The sequence below is a fragment of the Loxodonta africana genome, chromosome 3 (assembly GCF_030014295.1).
Source record: "Loxodonta africana isolate mLoxAfr1 chromosome 3, mLoxAfr1.hap2, whole genome shotgun sequence".
NCBI classification, from domain to species: domain Eukaryota; kingdom Metazoa; phylum Chordata; class Mammalia; order Proboscidea; family Elephantidae; genus Loxodonta; species Loxodonta africana.
The window spans coordinates 54,334,470-54,356,812 of NC_087344.1; the positions used below are offsets into that span (position 1 = coordinate 54,334,470).

A 22,343-nucleotide genomic window follows, 5' to 3' on the forward strand; every position below is an offset into this window, starting at 1 on the left:
GACGGTAATCCTAAGAAAGCTGCTAGTTTCTTGGCACCATTTCAGATGACTAAATTGAAATTCATGCGTTATAGGAATTTTTTTTTTTTCATTTCTTACTGTTTCAGCATAGGCCTGTACGTGACAAACCCTGAGTTTGTGAGATCATAAATATACCATTCTGATTAGAAGCAATACAGTATATTACTGTCCTAGTCATGTATTTTGTCTTGAACTAGAATAAATGTTACTGATCTTATTTGTTCCCGGAAAAGATTGGCTGTGACCGTTGAAAAATCACAACTTATTTTTCTCCTTGTTCCGGCTGCAACTGGAAACTTACTTATTATTTTTTTTAATTTAGAAGACTTTTTTCCCTCCTTCACTCGGAGTATGAAAATTAAGTTCTTGGTTTCTTAATGTATACAAGTCCAGTGATTTGGAGAGGTTTATTAGGGGATTTGTAGAGTAGTGATGTCTTTAAGAAAGATTGTAGTATACTACTGTAAGATAAGGTCAACTAAGTGCTGCTTCACAGCCGATGGTCTTTGACAGCTTGTTAGAGCCAGGTTTGGATAGCAAAGAAAAAGTTGCATGCTCTTAGGAAGACTCCACAACGCAGACACGTCCTTCCAACACTTGCAGAAGCTTTCTTGGGATAGTCATCATTTGCACCAACAGTACCTTAAATGCAAAAATGTCAGTATACTTTTTAAATATCTGGCCCATTTTTCTATCCCCACGTAACTTTGTATGTGTGTGTGTTTTAATTTTGGTGAAAATAAACACAGCAGAACATACACCCACTCATCAATTTCTACAGGTACAATTCAATAACATTGGTTACATTCTTCACATTGCATCACTATTTCTACCCATATTATTTCACCACGATTGACTTAGACTCACTACCCTATAAAATTTCTTGCCTATGCTTTAGTTACTGTTGACCATTTGATTTCATATAGATAATTCTTTGTGTGTGTGTGCGCGCGCGCTTTAGGTGCAAGTTTACAACTCAATTTCTCATACAAAAATTTATACACATATTGTTTTGTAACATTAGTTGCAATCCCCACAATGTGACAGCACACTCCCCCTTTCTACCCCAGGCTCTCTGTGTCTATTCTACCAGTTCCTGTCCCTTGCTGCCTTCTTATCCTGCTTTTGGACAGGAGCTGCCCATTTGGTCTCGTGTATCTGATTGAACTAAGAAATACGTTCCTCACGTGTATTATTTTTTGTTTTATAGTCCTGTCTCATCTTTGTCTGAAGAGTGGGCTTCAGGAATAGTTTCAGTTCTGGGTTAACAGCCAGATAGGTAATTCTTTAAAGAAAATATTATTTACTAATTTAGCTAAACAGTTGTTTAAAGATGACTTCAGGGGATAATTTCAGTTCGTGATTTGAAGATTTTCTCCGAGCAGTAGATTTGGGGGTTCCTCTAGTCTCAGTTTTTCTTTTCCCCCCTAATCTGAGTAGGTCCAGTAAGTTTGTATTCTGTAAGAAATTGAAATTCTGTTACACGTTCCCCTCTGTTGACCAGAATTCATCTGTTGATTCATTGCTCAGACTGTTCAGTAATGGTAGCCAGTCAGCATCCCATTCTTCTGGTCTCATGGCTAAGGAGGCAGTAGTACATGGAGGCAGTTAGACCTGTCGTTCAGTTCCTTCTCTGATTCCTGGGTTTCCTTCTTCCTTTGCTGCTCCAGGTGAATAAAGACCAATTGTGGTATCTTGGATGGCTGCTGGCAAGCTTTGAAGACCCTAGGCACTACTTGCTGAAGTCGGGAGTGTACCAGTAACTCTAAAACCAGTAATTAAGTCAATTGACTGGACAGTGCCACAAAGCCATGACCCTGATCTTTTGAATCAACAGAACTAATCGTATGAGGTGATTGGGTGTACTTTAGAATTGGCAACTTTAGCCTCTTTTTATTCTGGTTGTTGCAAAATTATATATTACACAGTATTTGCCATTTTGCCCTTTTTCTGGTGTACAACTTAGTATATCATTTATACTCATCAAGTTGTGCAACCATTACCCTTAATCAATGCCGATTTTCCTATCACCATAAACTCATTACTTCCCAGGAAATAATTATCTCTTCCCTGTCCTGCTCCAGGTAACCACTAATAGCCATTGGTCTCTTTATATTTGCTTATTCTTGCCTTTTCATGTAAGTGAGGTTATACAGTATTTGTCCTTTTGTGATTGTAGTATGTATCAGGACTTTGGTTCTCTCTCTGGCTAAGTGGTATTCCATTGTGTGTATGTACCACATTTTGTTTACCCATTCATCTGTTGACGAGTACTTGGTTGTTTCTACCTTTTGGCTAATGTGAGTCATGCTGCAGTGAACATTGGTGTGCAAGAATGTTTGTATCCCTTCTTTCAAGTCTTTTGGGTATATACCTAGGAGTGGTATTGCTGGATCATACGGTAATTCTGTTTAACTATTTAAGGAACTGTCAAACTGTTTTCCACAGTGGCTATACCATTTTGCATTTCCACCAGCAGTGAATAAGGATTCAGACCATGCTTTCTTATGGAGTCCTCCTCAGGGTACTACTAGATGATCTCTAGTGCCCCATCTCACAAAGGACTAATGTCTGTGTTCTTGTCCATGAGGCTTTCCACTATATATGATCCATTACCTAAGAATAGTCATTAAGTGTGATCACTCCCATGCCGCAGATGTTCCCAGTCTCTGGTCAAAGCCTTGCTTTAGCCTGCACCAGCCACCTTACCACCGTCTCTTTCATTTCTGTATAATATGAAACACAGGAAAGATACAGAGAGGGCTATTGAAGAGAGACCAAATTATGTAAGGTAATATTTTCATTCAGATGGGCAGAAAGAAGTCTTATGTCTCACCTGGGCTGCTGCAACAGCTTCTCCTAACTGGCGTCTCCATTTTTTAGTTAGACTTCTTCAGATCCAATCTCATGGCTGTCAGAGTGAACTGTTTGAAGTACACATCTGACTTGCTGCCTCCCTGCTGAAGCCCTTCATTTCCTCCCTATTGTTTAAAGGATGTTGTTGTGTGCCGGCTGGATCACAAGCTCCCCAGGGAAGGGCTGTGTCTTATTTATCTCTGAACCTCACTGAACCCAGTATTCTCACCCTTCAGGGCTCAGTAAATATTTAGACTTTCAATTTGTTCACGAAATGCTTTTTGTTGAGGAAAAAGATAAATCACAGTTACAATGTGCAATGTTCTGTTCTTCCAAGCATTTTACATGTATTATGTTGTTTCCGCCTCATTGTTCCCTGGTCAGGGATAGGCACTAATATTTCTATATAGGGAAACTGACTCCCAGAGAAGTTAAATAATTTGCCCAAGGATTGAGACACACAGCTAGACACATACTAGTATTCACAATCATGTTTAACCTGTTTTAGCCCCAGGTCCACATAACCGCATACTAAAGTATAACCACTGTTCTACACTTCCCACTTCACAAAGAATAAACACTGTATGCTAGACTGATGTGCTCCAGGGGTACATAAATTTATCCCCAGTGCCTTGTACTTAATAAATGTTGACCAAGTAAATGTGTGTAAGAGAAATAAATTATTGGTACTTGTTTCTCCATTGAACTTTTCATTTGAATCATAGGAATAGGCAGTAATATGATAGGTGTAAAACCAAACCCATTCCTGTGGAGTTGATTCCAACTCATAGTGACCTGGTAGGACAGAGTAGAACTATCCCCATAGAGTTTCCAAGGCTGTAAATCTTTACGGAACCAGACTGCCACGTCTTTATTCCATGGAGTGGTTGATGGGTTCAAACCGCTCACCTTTCAGTTAGCAGCCAGGTGCTTTAGCACTGCACTGCTGCTAGGGCTCCTTATAGTAGCTGTCAAAACCAAAAAAACAAATCCGTTGCCATCGAGTCGATTCCGACTCACAGCAACCCTATAGGACAGAGTAGAACTGCCCCATAGAGTTTCCAAGGAGCGCCTGGTGGATTCGGGCTGCTGACCTTTTGGTTAGCAGCCATAGCTCTTAACCCCTAAGCCATCAGGGTATCCATAATAGCTATAATGATATACAAAATTGGACATAGTGAATCTTTGATTCTTATATTTACTTCCTTTACAAGGGTAAGTATCCGGTTATTGATAGAGATGAGGAGGAGATAAAGGTAGTGGAGGTGTCAGGAAAGAAGAGACGCACTGGGAAATAGCCTTCTGAACCCTTTGTAGGCCCACACCCATTTGAATTATTTTGTCTCCAGTCAGTGCACAGAAGGAAGTGTTTCCTGGCTTGAGTTGTTGACTCTTTCTCATTGGCTCTAAGTAATTTCAGGTCTTAATGTTACCACTCCCGATAAGTCAAACATCTGTGGATTCTGTTGTTTCCTTGAGGGACTGAGAGTAACATAGTCATAAACTACCAATGGATGGTGCTACAATCCAGAAGAACACTTTGTTGTCATATCTAACAACAGACCAGTCGCCCTGCTGCTATTCTGACCTCTCCATGAGGTTTAGCCCGGTGTATAACCCAGAGCCATTACTTTGGAGTCAGGCAGACTGAGCTTGAACTCCGTTTACTTAGCTGTGTGTACTTGGGTAAGTTACTTAAGCCCTCTTCTGTAAAACAGGCATGATAAACTTCACAAGGTTGTTCTGTGAATTAAATGAGATGGTATTTAGAAATGTGGTACAGTGCCTGGCACTTTCTATAACTGTCAGTACCTCTAAATCCTCCCTCACATGAATGTAGTGCATTGAGTCTTTTACTGTGTTCATCTAACCTAGTAATTCTGTATCTATTTTTTTTTCAGTCTTCCTTTAATAAATTTTAGAGCTTTTCCTCATTTTCCTACATACTATCCCTACATGTGAATTAACTAACTATATTTCAGTAAAATGTCTACAGTCATGTTTCTTGTTTTATGCATTCTTGGAAAGTTGTATGGCTGTCCGAATTTGAAAGTTGTGTCATGAGCTACAAGCACTCATTTAAAAGGACCCTTTTGTGAGTTTGGCTTTTCTGGAAACAAAACACACCGGTAATGGCTTCCACATTTACCTTCTACATCTTTGCTTCTGCTGACTGGTTTGCTTGTTCTGATCAGAATCCTGGTAATTGATGTCCATCTGAGAAATTCCTTCAGGTGTTCCAGCCCTGTCTAGTCCAGATAGCCACAGGAAGGTTAAGGTCTTGTAAAATAGCCACCTTCTTGGTCTGTTTCCTATATGCCCTGCAGCAGTGTTGACTTTTGAGCTGCTGATGAACACAGACTGAATTGACCCTCCCTGGTTCTTTGGTCTGGCACACTCTCTTGGTTAATTCACATGACTTGGCATTTACACACAGACACCTGGGACAATCTGTCTTTGCCTCAAAGGATTAAGTAACACAGTTTGGAGCTGACTTGAAAATTTTTTTTTCCTTGTAAATTGGACCCTGAACATCTTTCATAAACCTGGAATGTTTCTTGGAAACGTAATTCTCACTAAACTTAGTCCTGAGGGTACTTTTCTATAACAAATGCATTTGATGATTATAATAACTTTGATAAAAACAGGATTGGACAGGAAGGCATGCCCATTATAAATAAGCCAATTTGATACTAATCCATGCTCAGAGCATAAATATAGCTTTATTAAACACAAGACAGCGCTAAGAAAATCTTTAGTACATTTTAAAGCAAAATGTCCTAGTTCAGCAATGAATCCCAAGGAATCCCCTACTTTTAAAAATATACAGCAAAACCTGATGTAGTCATATAAAACAGTTGCTAATGGCCATGAATTTATAGTAAACTGTGCAGAGAACAGGAAAAAGGTTCTGATTTTCAGCTGTGGCTCCCCGACAGCGTGACCCTAAACAAGCCAGTGAATTGTATTTAAATAGAGGAGCAGCTATTACTTTACGCTTTTGACGTCTTTCGAGTTCCATTACGGAGGTGGCTGAACCTAGTGCCGCTTACTGAACTCGTCAGACGCTGTTAGACACTTTACATTTTCCTAATACACCAACACTGTCAGCTTGCCTTTACAGGTGAGCAGGTTGAGGCTGGGAGAGATTGAATAACTGACCTGTGTTCAGAGAGCTAGCTGGTAAGTAGTGGAGGAGTGGCTTGAACCCAGGTCTGTCTTGCTGCAAAATCTGTGCCCTTTACACTTAGCAGGAGAGTAAATCCCTCACTTTGGGAAGCTGTTTCCTTTCTTCCAGATGTTTAAGAATGAAGTTGTTTGGTACATGACTTCTAGGATCTTGAAGAGCTGCTGGTAATTCCTGTAACTTCTCGTATTTGTAAACTGCTGCTGGAATATGGTACTTAATTGTTTTTGCTGCTACATCTCGGTTTAAGATATTATACAAATTAAAATGGAATTCCTTCACAATTTTATTAATTTTTAGATGCTGACTTAAATTTTAGCATTTGATATCTCTACTTTAGGCATGAATATAGGAGCCTCATTTAAAATGCTAAATGTAAGCTGGAGTAAGGCCTTAATAATTTTCACATAATCAGTTACCGATAAATGAAGTGGGTCTATAGAAATGTTTTTGAAGTGAATTTCTATAGGATTTTTTTACTGCATGCCTCTAAACGATGAAAGTCTGTTGGCACTTGCAACTCCTGCAAAGCTGATTCTTCTGGAGGGGGCGTGTGTTGCTCCAGTTTATTCTGTTCAGGGACTAACATCCAAAGCACATTTCTATCTCAACACTGCAGTCAGATGATATAGCCTGCTTCTTAATTCCTGCTGATAATGTTTGCTTCTTGACAATTATTTGCAATGAAGTAAAGCTTTACGATTTGTGGCATGGTGAGAGCAAAGTTTCTCATGCAAAACGAAGTTGCACTGAGTAGAAACTGTCCATATGTCACAGTAATGGCTATCCACATATATTTTCTCCCCTTTGTTTCACAAAAGGTGGCTTACAGTGTACACTGTTCTGCACCTACGTTGGTTGTTCTTTTTAATTTGTTATAAAATCCGCTTAGGTATAAGTAAGGCAATATTGTACATGAATTGCCTTATCTTGTGCCTAAATGGATTAGTAGGAGAAGAATTCTGGTTTGTTTTTTTTTTAGTATAATACTATCACATGAATTGGTAAGGAATTGTTCCTTCCTAAAAATGTGTATTTATTTCTAGCCAGTTTTATGATGTCCTTTTGGGCACTAAGCATGCATGTAAGTGCGTGGTTAGATTGATTTGGAGGGCGGTAATTTCTTTTTGAAAGAATTTGTGCCAATTCTTTTTCCTCTCCAAAAGAAGTGGTCTCAGAGTGTGGGCTCTGTGCCTAATGTCAATTCCATAAGGCTTCTCTGTTGTGTTTCTTTTTCCTTATCCCTCATTATTCTCCCTCCATGAAGATGTACACCTATAATCAGGCGTTTCTTTATTTTAGAGTTACTTGTCATTTCAGACAGCATGGACCAACAGAACAGGCTTGAGTGGGAGGGAGACAAAATTATATAAACTGTATTCATAATTAAATATTTGTTTCCAGGGAAGGTGAAAATGCTTTGTACTCTTTTTCCTTTGGCTTTTTTACACCAAAAGAGCTTGTCATGCAGCAACAACAACAACAAAAAAGTGGCCAAGGGCAAAGAAAACTCTTCTCTTTCCATGTTGCTTTGTTTTTATTGTAAGACAAACCTTTCATGTTTTATTGTTACAAAGTTTAAACCTGGCCCAGAGGTGCCAATCTTTAGTGGAAACAGCTGCAGAGTTGGTGTCCCCTGATCAGGTGAGACCTTCTTTGAAGCAGCATGTTGCCTTTTAAAAGAAAATTGAGCATGTGAGAACTTGAACCTGTAAAACTCATCAGTGAGTTCCACCATTGTTTATATGTTAAATAACTGAGATAGCTAACTTGAAGTAAAATGTTGGCATTTAAAAATCATATCTGAGTTATTTTTCCAAAGAGAATAGTCTTGTTATTCTGTGTCTTAAAAATATAGGAAAGGAGGAAGAAAGGGAAGAAAATCACTCTGAATAATCGAAGATGTAGCAGCAGCCCAGTTTAACTAAGACCGCAGTGCACGGTCCTTGGTAACTTCTTTTGGCTAGTCCAAACTGTAGTTTTGGTTTCATATTTGCGGGTAAATGCCCTCAATAGGAGCAAAACTGGGTGGTTGGGCATATACCTGAATTTAGAATAAAGTCTAGAAAGATTTTCTACTCCCTATTGATTGATGTTGAAAGCATTCTCGTCTTTTTGATTGAGCGATATTAGTAGCAGTGGACTTGGCATCATTCATGGTCTACTCCTAGGAAAAGTTGAGCATCAGAGAGCTTTTTTTCCTTGGGGGGAAATAGAAGAGACAGGCATGGAATCAGAGGGACAAGAAAAATGCTGAAATATTTTCCTTTTGGACTTTTGATTTGTTTGCCAAAAGCTTGCCTCCAGATGTAGAAGACCAAAGGCTCTGATTGTAAGCCATTATGTTTTTACTGGCCTACCTCCCCACCCCATTGCCTGGTTTGAAATCTGTGAGCCAGTCCAAATCCTTTACCTCATTTTCTAGTACCAATTTGCTGTCTTACTCATCTTCCAGCTGCAAGGGGGTGAGGCACGTTGCCTTGAAATTGAACCCTGTGCCATTTTATAAGCCAGGCAACAGCAGATTATTGCCAGGATTACCAATCGTGGTGATTCCCATTTCTCTGAAGTTCTTGAATCATGCCAACCAGGTAAATTCGTGTTTGTGACATGTGCAATAGCATTAGTGTGGAAGTAAATCTGAATAGCCCTTGTGGCTTTGTGTAGTCTTGTTCCTACCCTGGTTGCCTAGTGTTCTGGGCTGTTGCATGGGAAGCACAGTCCATTTCTTGCCTATATCTTACTTCACTGGCAGTAGAAATCTTGTCATGCCAGTTCCCCTTGGGGAGGTAGTGATTATTTAGGGGTTTAAATTGTAGGGAAATCCAGTATCTGGACATAGCGGGTATAGTGGCTTTGGAACTTAGCAGACTTGGGCCCAGCACACTGCTCAACCATTAACTAAACAGTATCCTTGGCAAGTTATTTTCTGCATGTGTAAAATGGGACATAAGACCACATCTGGTTGTCGTTTGGTACTCACAGGATATACTCCTATATTAGTACCTATTCCTTTTCATTATGTCAATCTTGAATAGGTTAGCTATTATCTGTAAACTAACTAGTTTTCCACAGTTTCATTAAATTATATGGAAATTGGAATGGCATGAGTGATTTTCAGATACTGCATTTTAAGTTGAGTACCAAAACAGTACCTAATGCGGGGTCTGTTGGACACGGCAAAGTAGTGATTTTTCATTCATCAAGAGACACACCTTATGGCCACGTATATATATGGTACACAAGAATTACCAAAAATCATCCTGGGTAAGTAGCATAAATGCTTTCTTCATGCCAACACCAACTGGATTGTTGTATAGGTGTAACAAGAATTAGTTGATCCTTGTTATATGCTGAGTCTGTATTTGTGACCTTGTCTACTCACTGAAATTTATTTGTAGCCTCAAAATCAGTACTCATAGTGGTCATTCCTGGATAAACACAAAGCAGCTAAAAATTTGAGTTGCCTCATGGGCTCTGCTCTGCCTTCTTGTTCCAACTCTCATGCTGTAAACAGGTGTCCTTTGCACCATCTAGTGCCATGTGTTTTTGCGTTTTTTTGTGTTTTTTTGGCGATTTCACTGTTTAAAATGGCCCCAAAGTGTAGTGCTGAAGTGCTCTCTAATGTTCCTAAACACAAGGAGGCTGTGATGTACCTTAAGGAGAAAATAACTTTGATAAGGTTCATCCAGGTATGCATTATAGTGCTGTCGGCCGTGAGTTCAATGTTAATGAACAACAACAATATATATTACATAAGATGTCTTTGAACAGAAACATATAAAACAAGGTTATGTACTGATTGGTTAACAAAACTGTTGTGACCAGAGGCTTGTAGGAACCTAACTCTGTGTTCCCCTAGGAGAAATGGCTCAATATTCACAAATTCAGTGTTCGTGGTGACATTATAGAACATAACTTACCATAAATAGTAAGAATTGACTGTACACCTACTCCTCACTTATCAAATATCTTGTTATTTGACATTTCGCACTTACAACAGTAGTAAAAAAATCTACTGTCTGACTGTTTTGCGTGTTAACAATGTACACGTGGCAGTAATGAACACTGAGGTGTGAGCAAGAGTATTGCTGCCTATGATGCCTAAGGTTATATGTCAACTTGGCTGGGCCATGATTCTCAGTGGTTTGGCAGTTATGTAATGATATAATTTGGCAGTCGTGTAATGATGTAGTCATCCTCCATTTTGTTATAACACTGATTTTTTACATAATGACCTGCTCTTTGGAACCTAACCATGTCGATAAGTGAGGAGTGGGTATACTTGGGTCCAGAAAGATGTGGATTGGGTTGCTTCCTCATGGTAAAGCTCTCTGCATTTGGAGCAGAAAGATCAAGTTACTTGACTAAGGAGTCCTTTGAATTTTTACATTGCAGTGGTATAAAATCATGGTTAGAGAAGACATTCTTGGAACTTCTGCAGCACAAATTTGAAAACAAGGCAAATAAGAATTGGGGCTTTTATGTGGTGCTTAACTGCAAAGAGGTTGGTCAAGAGCTTTGCTGGACCATGGAGTGAATGCTCAGTAAAGAGCATCACAGTGCTCTGATAGACCTTTGAAAACAATTGCTCTGTCAAATCTGAAAACAAAAACCAATCAGCTTTTAGCTCTCTTCCTTGGCGTGTATAGCTTACTCTTTTGATAATAGTGAAATAAGTTTTTCTCATAGTATGTGAGGTGATTTTTTTTCCCTAAGGTTTATTTTGTTGTTATTAAGAATTATACACAGCAAAACACACACCAATTCAACAATGTCTACATGTACAATTTAGTGACATTAATTACATTCTTTGAGTTGTACAACCATTGTTACCTTCTTTTTCTGAGTTGTTCCTCCCTTATTAGCATAAACTCACTGCCCCCAAGGTTCCTATTTAATCTTTCGAGTTGCTGTTGTCACCTTAACCCCATATAGTTCTATATATCTACATATATATAATTATTATTACTATTATTTTATTGTGCTTTAGGTGAAAGTTTACAGCTCAAGTTAATTTCTCATACAAAATTTATACACATATTGTTATGTGACATTAGTTGCAATTCCTATAATGTGGCAGCACACTTCCCCTTTCCACCCGGGGTTTCTTGTGTCCATTCAGCCAGTTTCTGTCTCTTCCTGCCTCTGGATAAGAGCCGCCCATTTGGTCTCATGTATCCGCTTGAACTAAGAAGCACACTCTTCATGAGTATTATTTTATGTTTTATAATCCATCCTAACCTTTGTCTGAAGAGTGGGCTTCAGGAATGGTTTTAGTACTGGGTTAATAGAGCATCTGGGGGCCATGGCTTCGGGGATTCCTCCAGTCTCAGACAGACCATTAATTAAGTCTGGTCTGTTTAAGTGAATTTGAGTTCTGCTCCATACTTTCTTCCTTCTCTGTCAGGGACTCTCTGTTGTGTTCCCTTTCAGGGTGGTCATTGGTGGTAGCTGGGCACCATCTAGTTCTTCTCATCTCAGGCTGATGGAGCCTCTGATTTATGTCATGTAGATAGTTCTTAAAAGAGCATAATGCTCAAGGCAGATATTTTTTCTAGTTAAGCTAAACTGTTCAGTTTGAAGAAGACTTCAGGAGATGTTTTTAGTTTAAGGTTTAAATATTATCTCAGGGCAATAGTTTCAGGGGTTCATCCACCCTCCATGGCTCCAGAAAGTCTGGAGTCCATGAGAATTTGAAATTCTGGTCTACATTTTCCTTCTTTTGATCAGGATTCTTCTATGGAATCTTTGATCAAATTGTTCAGTAATGGTAGCTAGGCACCATCCAATTCTTCTGGTCTCATGGAAAGGAGGCACGGAAGCAATTAGCAACACATTCCGTATCCTCCTCTTATATCTGACTCTCCTTTTCCCTTTGTTGCTCCAGGTGAGTAGAGACCACTTGTTGTGCCTTAGATGGCGGGTTGCAAGCTTTTAAGACCCCAGGCATTACGCAGCAAACCAGGAGAGAAAATAGGAGCACTAACCACCTTACTAGGCCAGTTAACTGGGATGACCCAGGAAACCATGATCCTAAACCTCCAAACCAAGGAATCTAATCCCATGAGGCATTTGGTTGTACATAAACAGCCTCAGCAGCTACTTTTTTTTTTTTTTTGGTCTTTGTTGCAAATACATCACACAAGCTTTGCCAATTCAACTTTTAACAGGTGTACAACTTATGAACAGCAGTTACAATAATCAGCTGTGCAACCCTACCCTTAATGTAATTTTTCTATCACTGTTAACCCCATCCTTTTCCACCTCCCTTCCACCCCTAGGTAACCACTAATAAACTTTGGTCTCTGTACATTTGCCTTTTCTTATCTTTTCATATAAATGAGGTCATACAATAATTGTCCTTTTGTGATTGACTTATTTCACTCAGCATAATGTCTTCAAGCTCCGTCCATATTGTAGTATGTATCAGAACTTCATTTCTCCTCCTGGCTGAGTAGTATTCTGTTATGTGTATGTACCACATTTTGTTCATCTGTTCATTTGTTGATGAGCATTTAGGTTGTTTCCACCTTCTGGCTGCTGTGAATAGTGCTGCAGTGAACATTGGTGTACCAGTCTCTGTTTCAATCTCTGCTTTCAAGTCTTTTGGGTATATACCTAGGAGTGGAGTTGCTGGATCATGTGGTAGTTCTATTTTTAGTTTTTTGAGGAACCACCACACTGTTCTCCACGATGATTATACCGTTCTGCATTCCCACCAGGATTGAGTAAGGGTTCCAATTGAGGTGATTTTTTTTTTTTTTTTTAAAGTGATACCATGGACAAATGTTTTTATTCTATATTAATACACCTTACGAAAAAATATATAGCTAGCAGTCATTTATGGTTTCACTGATACTTATGTTCAGGCTAAATTTCAGTAAGTGCATGCATTGATTTTTTTTCTATTTAAGAAAATGATTAAATAAATAATGGTGTAGGTGATGTGTGGATTTTAGTAAAAATTGTGAAGATGGCACCAGAACGACTAAGGTGTGAGAAATACTGGTAAAAATGAGGATTTGGTTGTTTTTCTTAAATGGAACTTGCCTTTTTCCAAGCTTATTATATTCCTTTGAGATTTGATTTAAAATCAGATATTTAAAATGTTTTCTACCAGACCACCGTAATAGGCTTGTGTTTGTTCTTTATAGTGAAAGCTAGTTTTATTTCTAAAGACAGTGGTTTAAAGTGCACTGTGAATAAAGTAAGGGGAGGGAGTTCATCTCCACACCCGGGACTTGGGGAGAAGTGCTTTCCCTGCCTGGACACTCTGGCTTAGGTGATGGCGCAGCCTTTGGGATTGTTATGGAGCAGTTCTTTCCACCTTCTCAAAAAGCAGCCATCACTCAACAGGCTGGAGTGACCAGGGGAGCTTCCTGTTGACATCGTTTAGCTGACCTTCAGGCTGCTGCACCATCTATAAGATCGGTAGGAGAGCCCAGGGTACCCAAGGCTACTGGAAAGCAGTACAGGGCTGGTCTGTTCTTGGCTTGGTCCCTGCCCCCCCACCAAAGGCTTGTCTAGACAGAATGGTGAATTAAGTTGTTATCCTGTTGTGGATCAGGGGACCAAAGGCATCTGTATAACAGCCTCTGACAACAAGAAAGAAGGTTGGAAATGAGAAAATCAACTCTGTATCCAATTATGAGAAAAATAATCTTCTGTTTTATAGATGGTCACATTTAAGAAATGTTAATTTTATTTTTTGTCAAGTTATGAGATTTAACATGTTTTTCCTTCCTCTTCGTAGGTACTGGTTTTGGATTAGGAGTAGTTTTCTCACTTACCTTCTTTAAAAGTAAGTGTTACTCTCACTGCTTTTCTAACATGCTGTCATACTGTAGGCATACATAGCAGAGACCCTTCAGGAAGGCGTATCCAGAAGGCTACCAACCCATCCTCTTCTGGGGTTAGGTAGGCTAATGTAAAATGAGCTAGACAAAGAATGTGGACTCAGAAGAGGTCCAAATGGGTTGGGTATCTCCAGAATTCCCCCTGGACATTGAGTCAGGGTGAAATCTTAAATATGATATCATTGTAAAAGTCTGTACTTTATGCCAGTGAGTCATTTGACCAAATGTACACCCTCAAATATTTCTAATTAACTGCAAATTTTTCTAAAGGAACTTGAAAATGAGAGTCCTGCTAGCAGTAAAAACAAGTGGACCAGAAATACACATGTTCCTTAGCCAAAAATTCTCCTAAGCAGAGGGTAGGCAATGTCCCTTTTCGTTTTGTGGAAGAACTTTTGAAGTCTGGATATTGAATGGAAGCAACTTTCCATGAAGAACTGGCTGGGAATACAGAACTGAAACCAAAAACCAAACCCGCTGCGATCAAGTTGATTCTGACTCATAGCCACTCTATAGGACAAAGTAGAACTGCCCCATAGGGTTTCCAAGGCTGTAACTCTTTACGGAAGCAGACTGCCACACCTTTCTCCTGTGGAGCAGCTGGTGGATTCAAACCGTTGAGCTTTCTGTTAACAGCAAAGCACTTACAGCCTGCACCCGCAGGGCTCCCGTAATACGTAACTAGAGAAATCAGAATTAACACATCGTGCTGATATGAAATAATCATTTGCAGCATTGGTTTAAGTAAACGCCATGACTTATAAGAAAAATGTATAAATACTTGTGAAATTCTTACATATTTTTAAAATTCAAGCATGTTGAAAGATATTACTGTTCCTGATGAGGTTAAGAAATTAGTTAAAATAAGCAAGTGATTAGAGCTGACATGGAAGAGTTAAAAGGTTCCATCATGCCTCCTCTTGTCATATTGTACCACTTGTTTACCTTGAACCTAGCAATATAGGCACTTAATAAATTAACAAGTTTACTAACAGACCCCCTTTTTTGCCGTTAATTAAACACCGACAAAAGCGTATGGTATATTATAGTCATCAGTTTGGTGTATGTTGAATATTTACTGAACCCTAAGCAAATGTATTTAAGTGAGGAAAAAGCTTTATCATCCCCTAATAGTTCCCTATTGGGATTTTCCATTTTCTGTTCACTAGGAAGAATGTGGCCATTAGCCTTTGGTTCTGGCATGGGATTGGGAATGGCCTACTCCAACTGTCAGCATGATTTCCAGGCTCCATATCTTCTTCATGGAAAATATGTCAGAGTATGTACAGAATTTATATTTTGCTGTCTTTCAAAAGAAAAAGAGTTGGTTTCTCCTGAGCCCCTGAAGAATTCTTTAGAGGGCGTATAATCAATAAACTGTTTTTTATCATTGGGGCATCAGTGAGACCGTAATTGCTCTTTAGTGATGTTAATACTGCTTTAGTGCCACGGCTCTCCCCTGTACCTTCTGATGCACATATGCATTCAGGTATATGCTCATACGTTAGCTGACTGGAATTGATAAAACTGTGGAGAAGTTTCTCAGTGGTAAAGTAAATCTGTGTTACACATCTGTAAGTAGTAGCTTTTGTTCAGGATCTTTAGAGCAACCTGTATACGTTCCATGCATATTCAGGCCAAGTCTAAAGACTGCTGGGATTCAGCCATTATTCTGCTTTTTATTGAAGGGAACAGGTTCTTGACTGTAAGTCCCACATGATTCTGCTAAAGCCCTTGTCTTCAGATGAATTTTTAATGCTTCAAAAAGGCTGGAAAATTACTACACATCATAAGAGGGAAGAGAATAGCATGCTTCTTAAAGTTTGTGTGTAGCAGCCTATTCCTTTACCCTTATTTTAGGTGATTGTTTACTCTGGGGTTTAGGTAAAAGGATCGTGGAAGACTGGATGCTCCTCAAGGACAGAGGTGGTATTTATTTTTCCATCGCCAGGGCCTGGGTTGTAGTTTGCACTCAAATAAATGAACAGTCAATGAATGGACTATAAAATGTATAAAAAAAATTAAAAAAATAAAATGTATATCATACTGTATATAAGTGTTAATAATCACAGACTAAGAAAAAACCTTTGTAGCAACACAGCCTTCAGTGCAGAACTCATTCTCTGGATGCGTAGAATTATCTGCTTTCCAGGTTTCCCTTAAGCTAGACTCAATATGATCCGGGCAGCATCAGGGGCTAATGGAAGAGCACGGGGGCCAGGAGACCTGGGAGTGAGTCCTGGCCCATCACTTGCTACCCATGTGATCTTGAGTCGTCTCACTTCCGAGTTTCCGTTTCCTGTCCATGTAATGAGGGTAACAATTTCTACCTCACAGGGTTGTTGTGAGGATTAAATGAGATCATGAACAATTTTTGAAAATGTTCTTAAGCTGTGAGGTGTCATGTAAGTAGAAACCTTGGTTGTTATACCTGAGACCAACCAAGAAAGGGAGATTGACTTGTCCATTGTTCCACCATAATAACAAGTAGAGCAGAAGATGTGGTACAAATGAGTGTCCTAATTCTGCTCAAGAGCTGTAGCCACAAGGGTCACAGAATCTTCAATAACAGGGACCTACCCCAGCTCAGTAGCCTGCATTTGAGAACTTGCTCAGATCCTCTCAGCTGCCTCCAGACCAGTCTCTGCATGCTGGAGAACTGGGAGCAGGGAGAGCTGGCCGGCTAGGGAGTCTGGCAGGCGTTTCCCTGCCCTCCATGTTAATGAACCATCTCTGCCCCGAAGCCAGGGTGAGGTAATCCGAGGGACAGTGCAAGCAGAGGCGCAGCTGCATGGCACCAAAGCCGACAACAGGCGGTTTCTGCCGCTCCCTGACTTCACTTCCTGGCACCGGGGAGCTGAACACTGGGGAGGACAGATAGGGGCTGGGAGACGAGCTCCAGGTTTTTTAATTGTTTAAAAGGTTTGCATTGTTTCAAACTGAGTTGTCATGGGTGATGGCTTAGGGGTGATGATATTCGTATTATGCATATTATGTATTTAACGTCGGGGAGTTACTGTGGAAAATATTGTTACACTTTTTACAGCCTTGCATGTACCATTCCAAAATGACCTTGTAACTTTATCTGAACTTGAGTCTGTGCCTCGATATTGTCATGCTCTGCTCCCTGAGAAGCGGCGCAAAATCCCAGCTTGGGGCTTGGCAGTCACGTTATGGTAACTGCTTGTTGAGTGCTGATATGCCCTGAGGACCATCCTAGGTGCTTTCTCTTTATATCCTTTCTCTCTAGACCTCCCAATAGATTCGTGAGAGAGGTGTTATTATCCCTGTTCAGCAGTGGGAAACGGAGTCTGACTGAGGTTAAGACACTTGCCAGGGATCGCATAATTAGCAGGCTGTTTGATTCCAGAATCGTGCTCTTTTCACTCATCTGTGCTCCCTTCGATGGGTTTTAGAAATGCCGTTATCCAGGCACCCATTGCTTAGCCCTGTTCTGCTTTCCCATTCTTCTCCTCTAAGACTGGGGAGCCAGTCTTTTATGAACCTGGGTGGATACACAAGGCTGTGTCGTTAGGCAGCTTTAAAGCAGACAGCATGGTGTGGTTTGAGCCCCCCTGGTCCCTAGAGTCTGACTGGAAGCAACAAGTTAGAGAGGGTTGTCAACGTGTTTTCTGCACAACTCTAACCTGAGTGTCCTTGCTTTACAGGAGCAGTGACTTAGGCCTGAGAACATCCCAGTGGGAGGAAAAGAGAAATCACGTTTATTCCTCAGGAATATTGAAGTGCCCTGGAGTAAGCTGACATTCTTCTGGAACAATGCTATCAGTAATGTTTTATACTCCAGTACACTGTTTATGTATTTGAAACCAAGTCTGTTTCTTGTTTTGTATTTTCTCTCTGGAAATTGCAAGGAGGTGGTCTTAAAGGAAATAAACTAAACAAAAATAGGAAGCCCAGTGCACTGCCTGTGTTTTTTGCCTTTGGTCTCAGAGCATGAGGAGAGCTATGTTTGAACTGCCAGCAGCTGTAACCTTATTGTCACACCTCTCCGAGAGCCCTGCTGAAACCACAGCCGTTGTTCATTCCTCCCTGCTTGCCCCTAATTTAATGTGTAGCTTTCAGAGCTGCTTCCATCCCATAAATCGGAGGTTGGAGAGCGCTGCTGCGTGGTCTGAGGGAGATGACAAATGTCTTGAAGGAGCCTCTCCTTGCTGCAGCAGCTCTTTAAGGTCTGTGTGCTGTTGTCACCAAGGAACCTGGCAGGATATCTCAGCTGTGCCTCCTGCACTGATGTCAGATCGCTGACTGGCTTAGAGAGTGTGAAGGCTGACTGTGTGGATGGGTCACCACATTGATGTCGTGTCCTGCAGCTCTCATGGAGCTTGCTACAGGCTTCATCCCTGGGGGCCTTCTTCTGGAGGTGGGGGAAGCTGGTTGCATACCCACCTGGCTGGAAGGCCACGATGGGGTGTACTTTATCTTCACCCAGCAGCTGAGGTTTGGGGACAGAAGGGCCATTTCTAACGCCCAGCTGTGAATTTGGTCTGTGGTTTCACTTAAACCAACGAGGCTGGACACAAAAGTAGTTCATAATTCTTAGTATTTTCCACTTATTCTGAAAATGTGCAGACTCCCAGAACTCAGTCTAGCATACCTTATCCTGTCTCTTTATAATAAAATTAAGATGGGCAGAGCTCGATTCCAGTTGCCGCTTCATTCTGTAGATGTTTATTGAGCGTCTTCTGTGAGCTGGGCACTGCTCTAGTCAGTGGAGATAAATGAATGAAAAGACACAGCCCCTGGTCCCAGATAGAATGGGAGAAAATATGGAGAATTCAAATTCGTATTAAAAAAAATCCGGACAAACTGGAACAGTAGAGAACAGAGGATTCCCTGAGACTCTTTCCAGCACCATTTAGCAAAATAGCAGAGTGGCACACAACGTAAAGGATTATTACCCATAAGAATGGTGCCTTACTTAAAACCCATCAGTATGAGACCAAAAGGTCAAAAATTACCCAAAAGCATAGATGAGAAGATAAGGGGGCAGGAAAACGAGAGTACTGGAAAGGGAACAAACAGAACACAAAGAGAATGTTGACACATAGTGATAAATGTATATAATGTTACAGAACAATTTGTGTGGAAATTGTCATAGGGGAACCTAACTTGCTGTGTAAACTTTCACCAAAAACTCAATAAAATATTTTTAAAGAGAAAAGACATAGCCCTGCCTTCAAGGAGCTTTAGAGTCTGATGGAAAGACAGGTACGCACACTCTTACACGACACTGGAAGAGAATTGTTTTAATGGGGATGAGGAGTGACGGCAAAGTGCAGAGAGAACAAACTAGAGGGAGCAACCAAGTCTCCCTGAGGAATGAGGGAGTGAGTAGGGAATACAGGAACTGAGACTTGCAGACACTCCAAGCAGACAAGGAAGAGAAGGAGGGTAGCTTATGCAAAGGCTCGTAATCATGAAAGTGCATAGTATAGTTGGAGAACTACACATGGTTGTGTAGAGCCAGTATGTGCAGGGGCAAGGGACAGGGGCCCCAGGGTAGGACTAGTGTCTGACCCCAATTGTGGAATATTGATTAGACCTTAGTTTTTGAGAATGTTGTATGTAATGAGTGCGTTCAGGGTAACAAATTCCTCCCCCTCTCCTACTCCCTTGTCCTTTACCCTGCTCCCCTCTCCAGAAAGGCGTGCTAAGCTCCAGCCTGGAGCTGGCAGCAGTGGCTCTCTGCTTTCTGGGCTTTTTTGCATCTTTGGATCATCCAAAGCTCAGAGATGGGCCTGAGCCCAGAACTGTAAGACATGGCTGTGGCTTGCTGCAGCCGCTGTGCTATTTTTCATATTTTCCCCTTCATTCCATGACTTAGGGCCACCCATGTAATTAAGAGAAAAATAACCTGGCGACCTGTTTCATCCCTTACACTTGTCTTCTCCATATTTGTTTTAAAAGTTAATATTTCCTCCCAATTTTTCCATCTTTATTCAGGCAGAGAGAAAAATAACAGGTCCCCTTCCAAAAAAGACAAAAACAGAAAACAACGTGCCCACTAATTCTCTAGATATGTCAGAAAAATATGGAATGGAGAGGGACGCTGGAATCAAACTCTGTTTCATTAGTCATTAGGTTTTAGGTAAGTATTTGAATGGATCCCTTTGCCCAGGGACCTTTGAAGCACCACTTAATGTGTTTTGAGAAACTGGTCGGCTCTTGGAGAGAATCATTTTGGGCAAAGACCAGCCAAAGGAAGCATTAAGGCTGTTTGCTTTAATTCCAGAGTACTTTGTATTCCCGCCTTGTAACTCAGGAGAGACTGACCCAGAGCACAATGCTTGATCTTGTCCCCATTCCCTGCCCCCATCTCGGATCAACTTTTAGATGGTTCCAGTTTGCTGGCAAAGGCACACATTCTGTCCTACTTTAAATTTCAGTAGAAATTCAAGTCTTCTGGGGCCCTGTTCCCTTGTGGGGTTGTGAAACTTTGACTTTGCTTCTTGTGTGCCCTTCTGGAATCAAATGCAAGGAAATTCATGGGTTCAGGGAGAGAGAGTGATGGGAACCCAGCTGGGCACAGGATACTGGGATAAAGCTGTGGCGCCCCAAAAGGGGCCGTCTCTGCCAACATATATAAATACATACAGTCTGAGCTTGACACTGTATAATTTGGCGCAGAACAATATGTATTTTTAACTCATTTAGGTGAATGACTTTGGCATTCCAAGTACCCACTGGGGAGCCTTTATCAAACTGCATTTGCCTTATGCAGAAGTATGCCTTTGTTCTGAGAAAGGGCCTCAGAACACACTCTGTTGAGCTGTCTCCTTTACTGAATGTCATCCTCTCTCATCCAGTTCAAAAGCTCCAAAGATGCAGTCTTGAAATCTTGCTTATAGGAAACGCAGAGATAGAGAATGAAGGCGATAACTATGTAGTTTTGCTTTAAGTTTCCCCAAACCTCAGTTTACATTTTTTTTTTTATGTAACCAAGCCATAATTGCATTTCACTCGTCGTGGTTCAGTCTGATTGTATTGTTGAAAGACTATTTTTGAACCTGTCCAAATAAACTCTGCAAAGTATTTCCACAAGGATGTACTCCATGATGCTGGAACAGCCTTCATCCTAAATGGTACTGAAACACAAACGGTTTCCTGTTGCATGCTTTCTAATTACATAAATGCAAAGGGGGTGGAAGGGAGAAAGTGGAAATTCTAAATACCAAAAGGAATGTTAAATTTAGAATAATAAGCTCATCTGGAAACTATTGCCACTTTTTTCTTTTAAGTGTGCTGCAATCACCACTTCCCCTCAGACACCAGCAGGTGATGTCTGAATACACAGACCTGGGAAGGAATAGGGCAGAATTTACTGTGTTCCCTGAGCGACCTCTGCCAAGGAACAAGTATGAGAACCCAGCGAGAACTGTTAGAGAGGTGAAGTGCCTTGAAGGTAGAGGACAGAGGGGAACAAGAAGAGGTAGGACTGTTAAGTGGGAAGAGCATAGGATTTGGAGTCAGATGATTGGGTTTCAAGTTCCTACTCCAGTGCTTACTTGGCTCAGTTTCCTCATCTGTAAAGGGGAAAAAAATAATTTCTACTTTATAGACTTTTAGGGTCAATTATATGTGCTTGCACTTGTGTTTAAAAAGAGGTTGTTGCTCTTTTAATCAAAATAAAGTGCATGGTATTAATGATAGGTAGTCAGGGGACTGTTTCAGAACAGAAAGACAGCATAGTCCTTGGGCTCCAGGAGCTGGCTCTGGATCTCTAAATCGGCAAGATCTGTGGGAGACAATGGGTGCCTCCAAAGAGTTCCTGGTAATAAAAAAAAAAACCTAAAAATTGTTGGAAAACAGCATACATGATCATAAATATGCATTAATGTCACATATTTTCACTCTATTGCAACACATATGAGTAAGGCCACTGTGGCTTCTCTCCCAAAACTCCACCCGAGCTTTTTTAAAAATCAGATATTTACTTAGTACAAGGTTTCAGTGCTAGGCTTAGGCGGGGGTGGGGGAAAGAAGACACTGAAATAGAATGGGAATCCGAAGAATCCTCAAAGATTTCCAGTCGGGCTGGAAACGTGACGACTACTGAGCGTTTGCATTCGGTATAATTGATTTCAACTGTGTGATCCTCAGAGCAAGAAGATACAAGCGGGGGAAGGGGATGTCAAGAATTCTTGGAGGAGGTGTGGACAAAGGATGGTCTTTAATAGGGAAGAAACTGGGGCCAGAAGAAGGAGCTCATTACCAACTGTCAATCAAGTCATATTTCTCTATGCCTGCTCTAGGCAGTCTGAGCCAGGCAGAACTTTTTTGATCACTTCAAATGAGTGTGTAATAATACTTAACACTTACTGGGCACATACTGTCTGCCAGTTAGTGTTCTAAGGCTTTGCATAAATCATGATGCTAAATTTTTACAACAATCCTATGGG

General features: G+C 40.7%; 1 protein-coding gene across 2 annotated transcripts in view; it reads left to right on the forward strand.

The window, feature by feature from the left end:
- Positions 1-17,835, forward strand: part of MICOS10 (mitochondrial contact site and cristae organizing system subunit 10) — a 38,506-nt gene extending 20,671 nt beyond the window's left edge. The window contains exons 2-5 of one of the 2 annotated variants that reach the window (XM_023551994.2): positions 13,821-13,868; positions 15,093-15,202; positions 16,529-16,593; positions 16,647-17,581. In XM_023551994.2, the coding sequence (XP_023407762.1) occupies positions 13,821-13,868; positions 15,093-15,202; positions 16,529-16,593; positions 16,647-16,842 (419 nt within the window). In that variant the 3' untranslated portion in view covers positions 16,843-17,581. The other variant, XM_010593050.3, reaches the window with a different exon arrangement.
- The last annotated feature ends 4,508 nt before the right edge of the window (positions 17,836-22,343 follow it).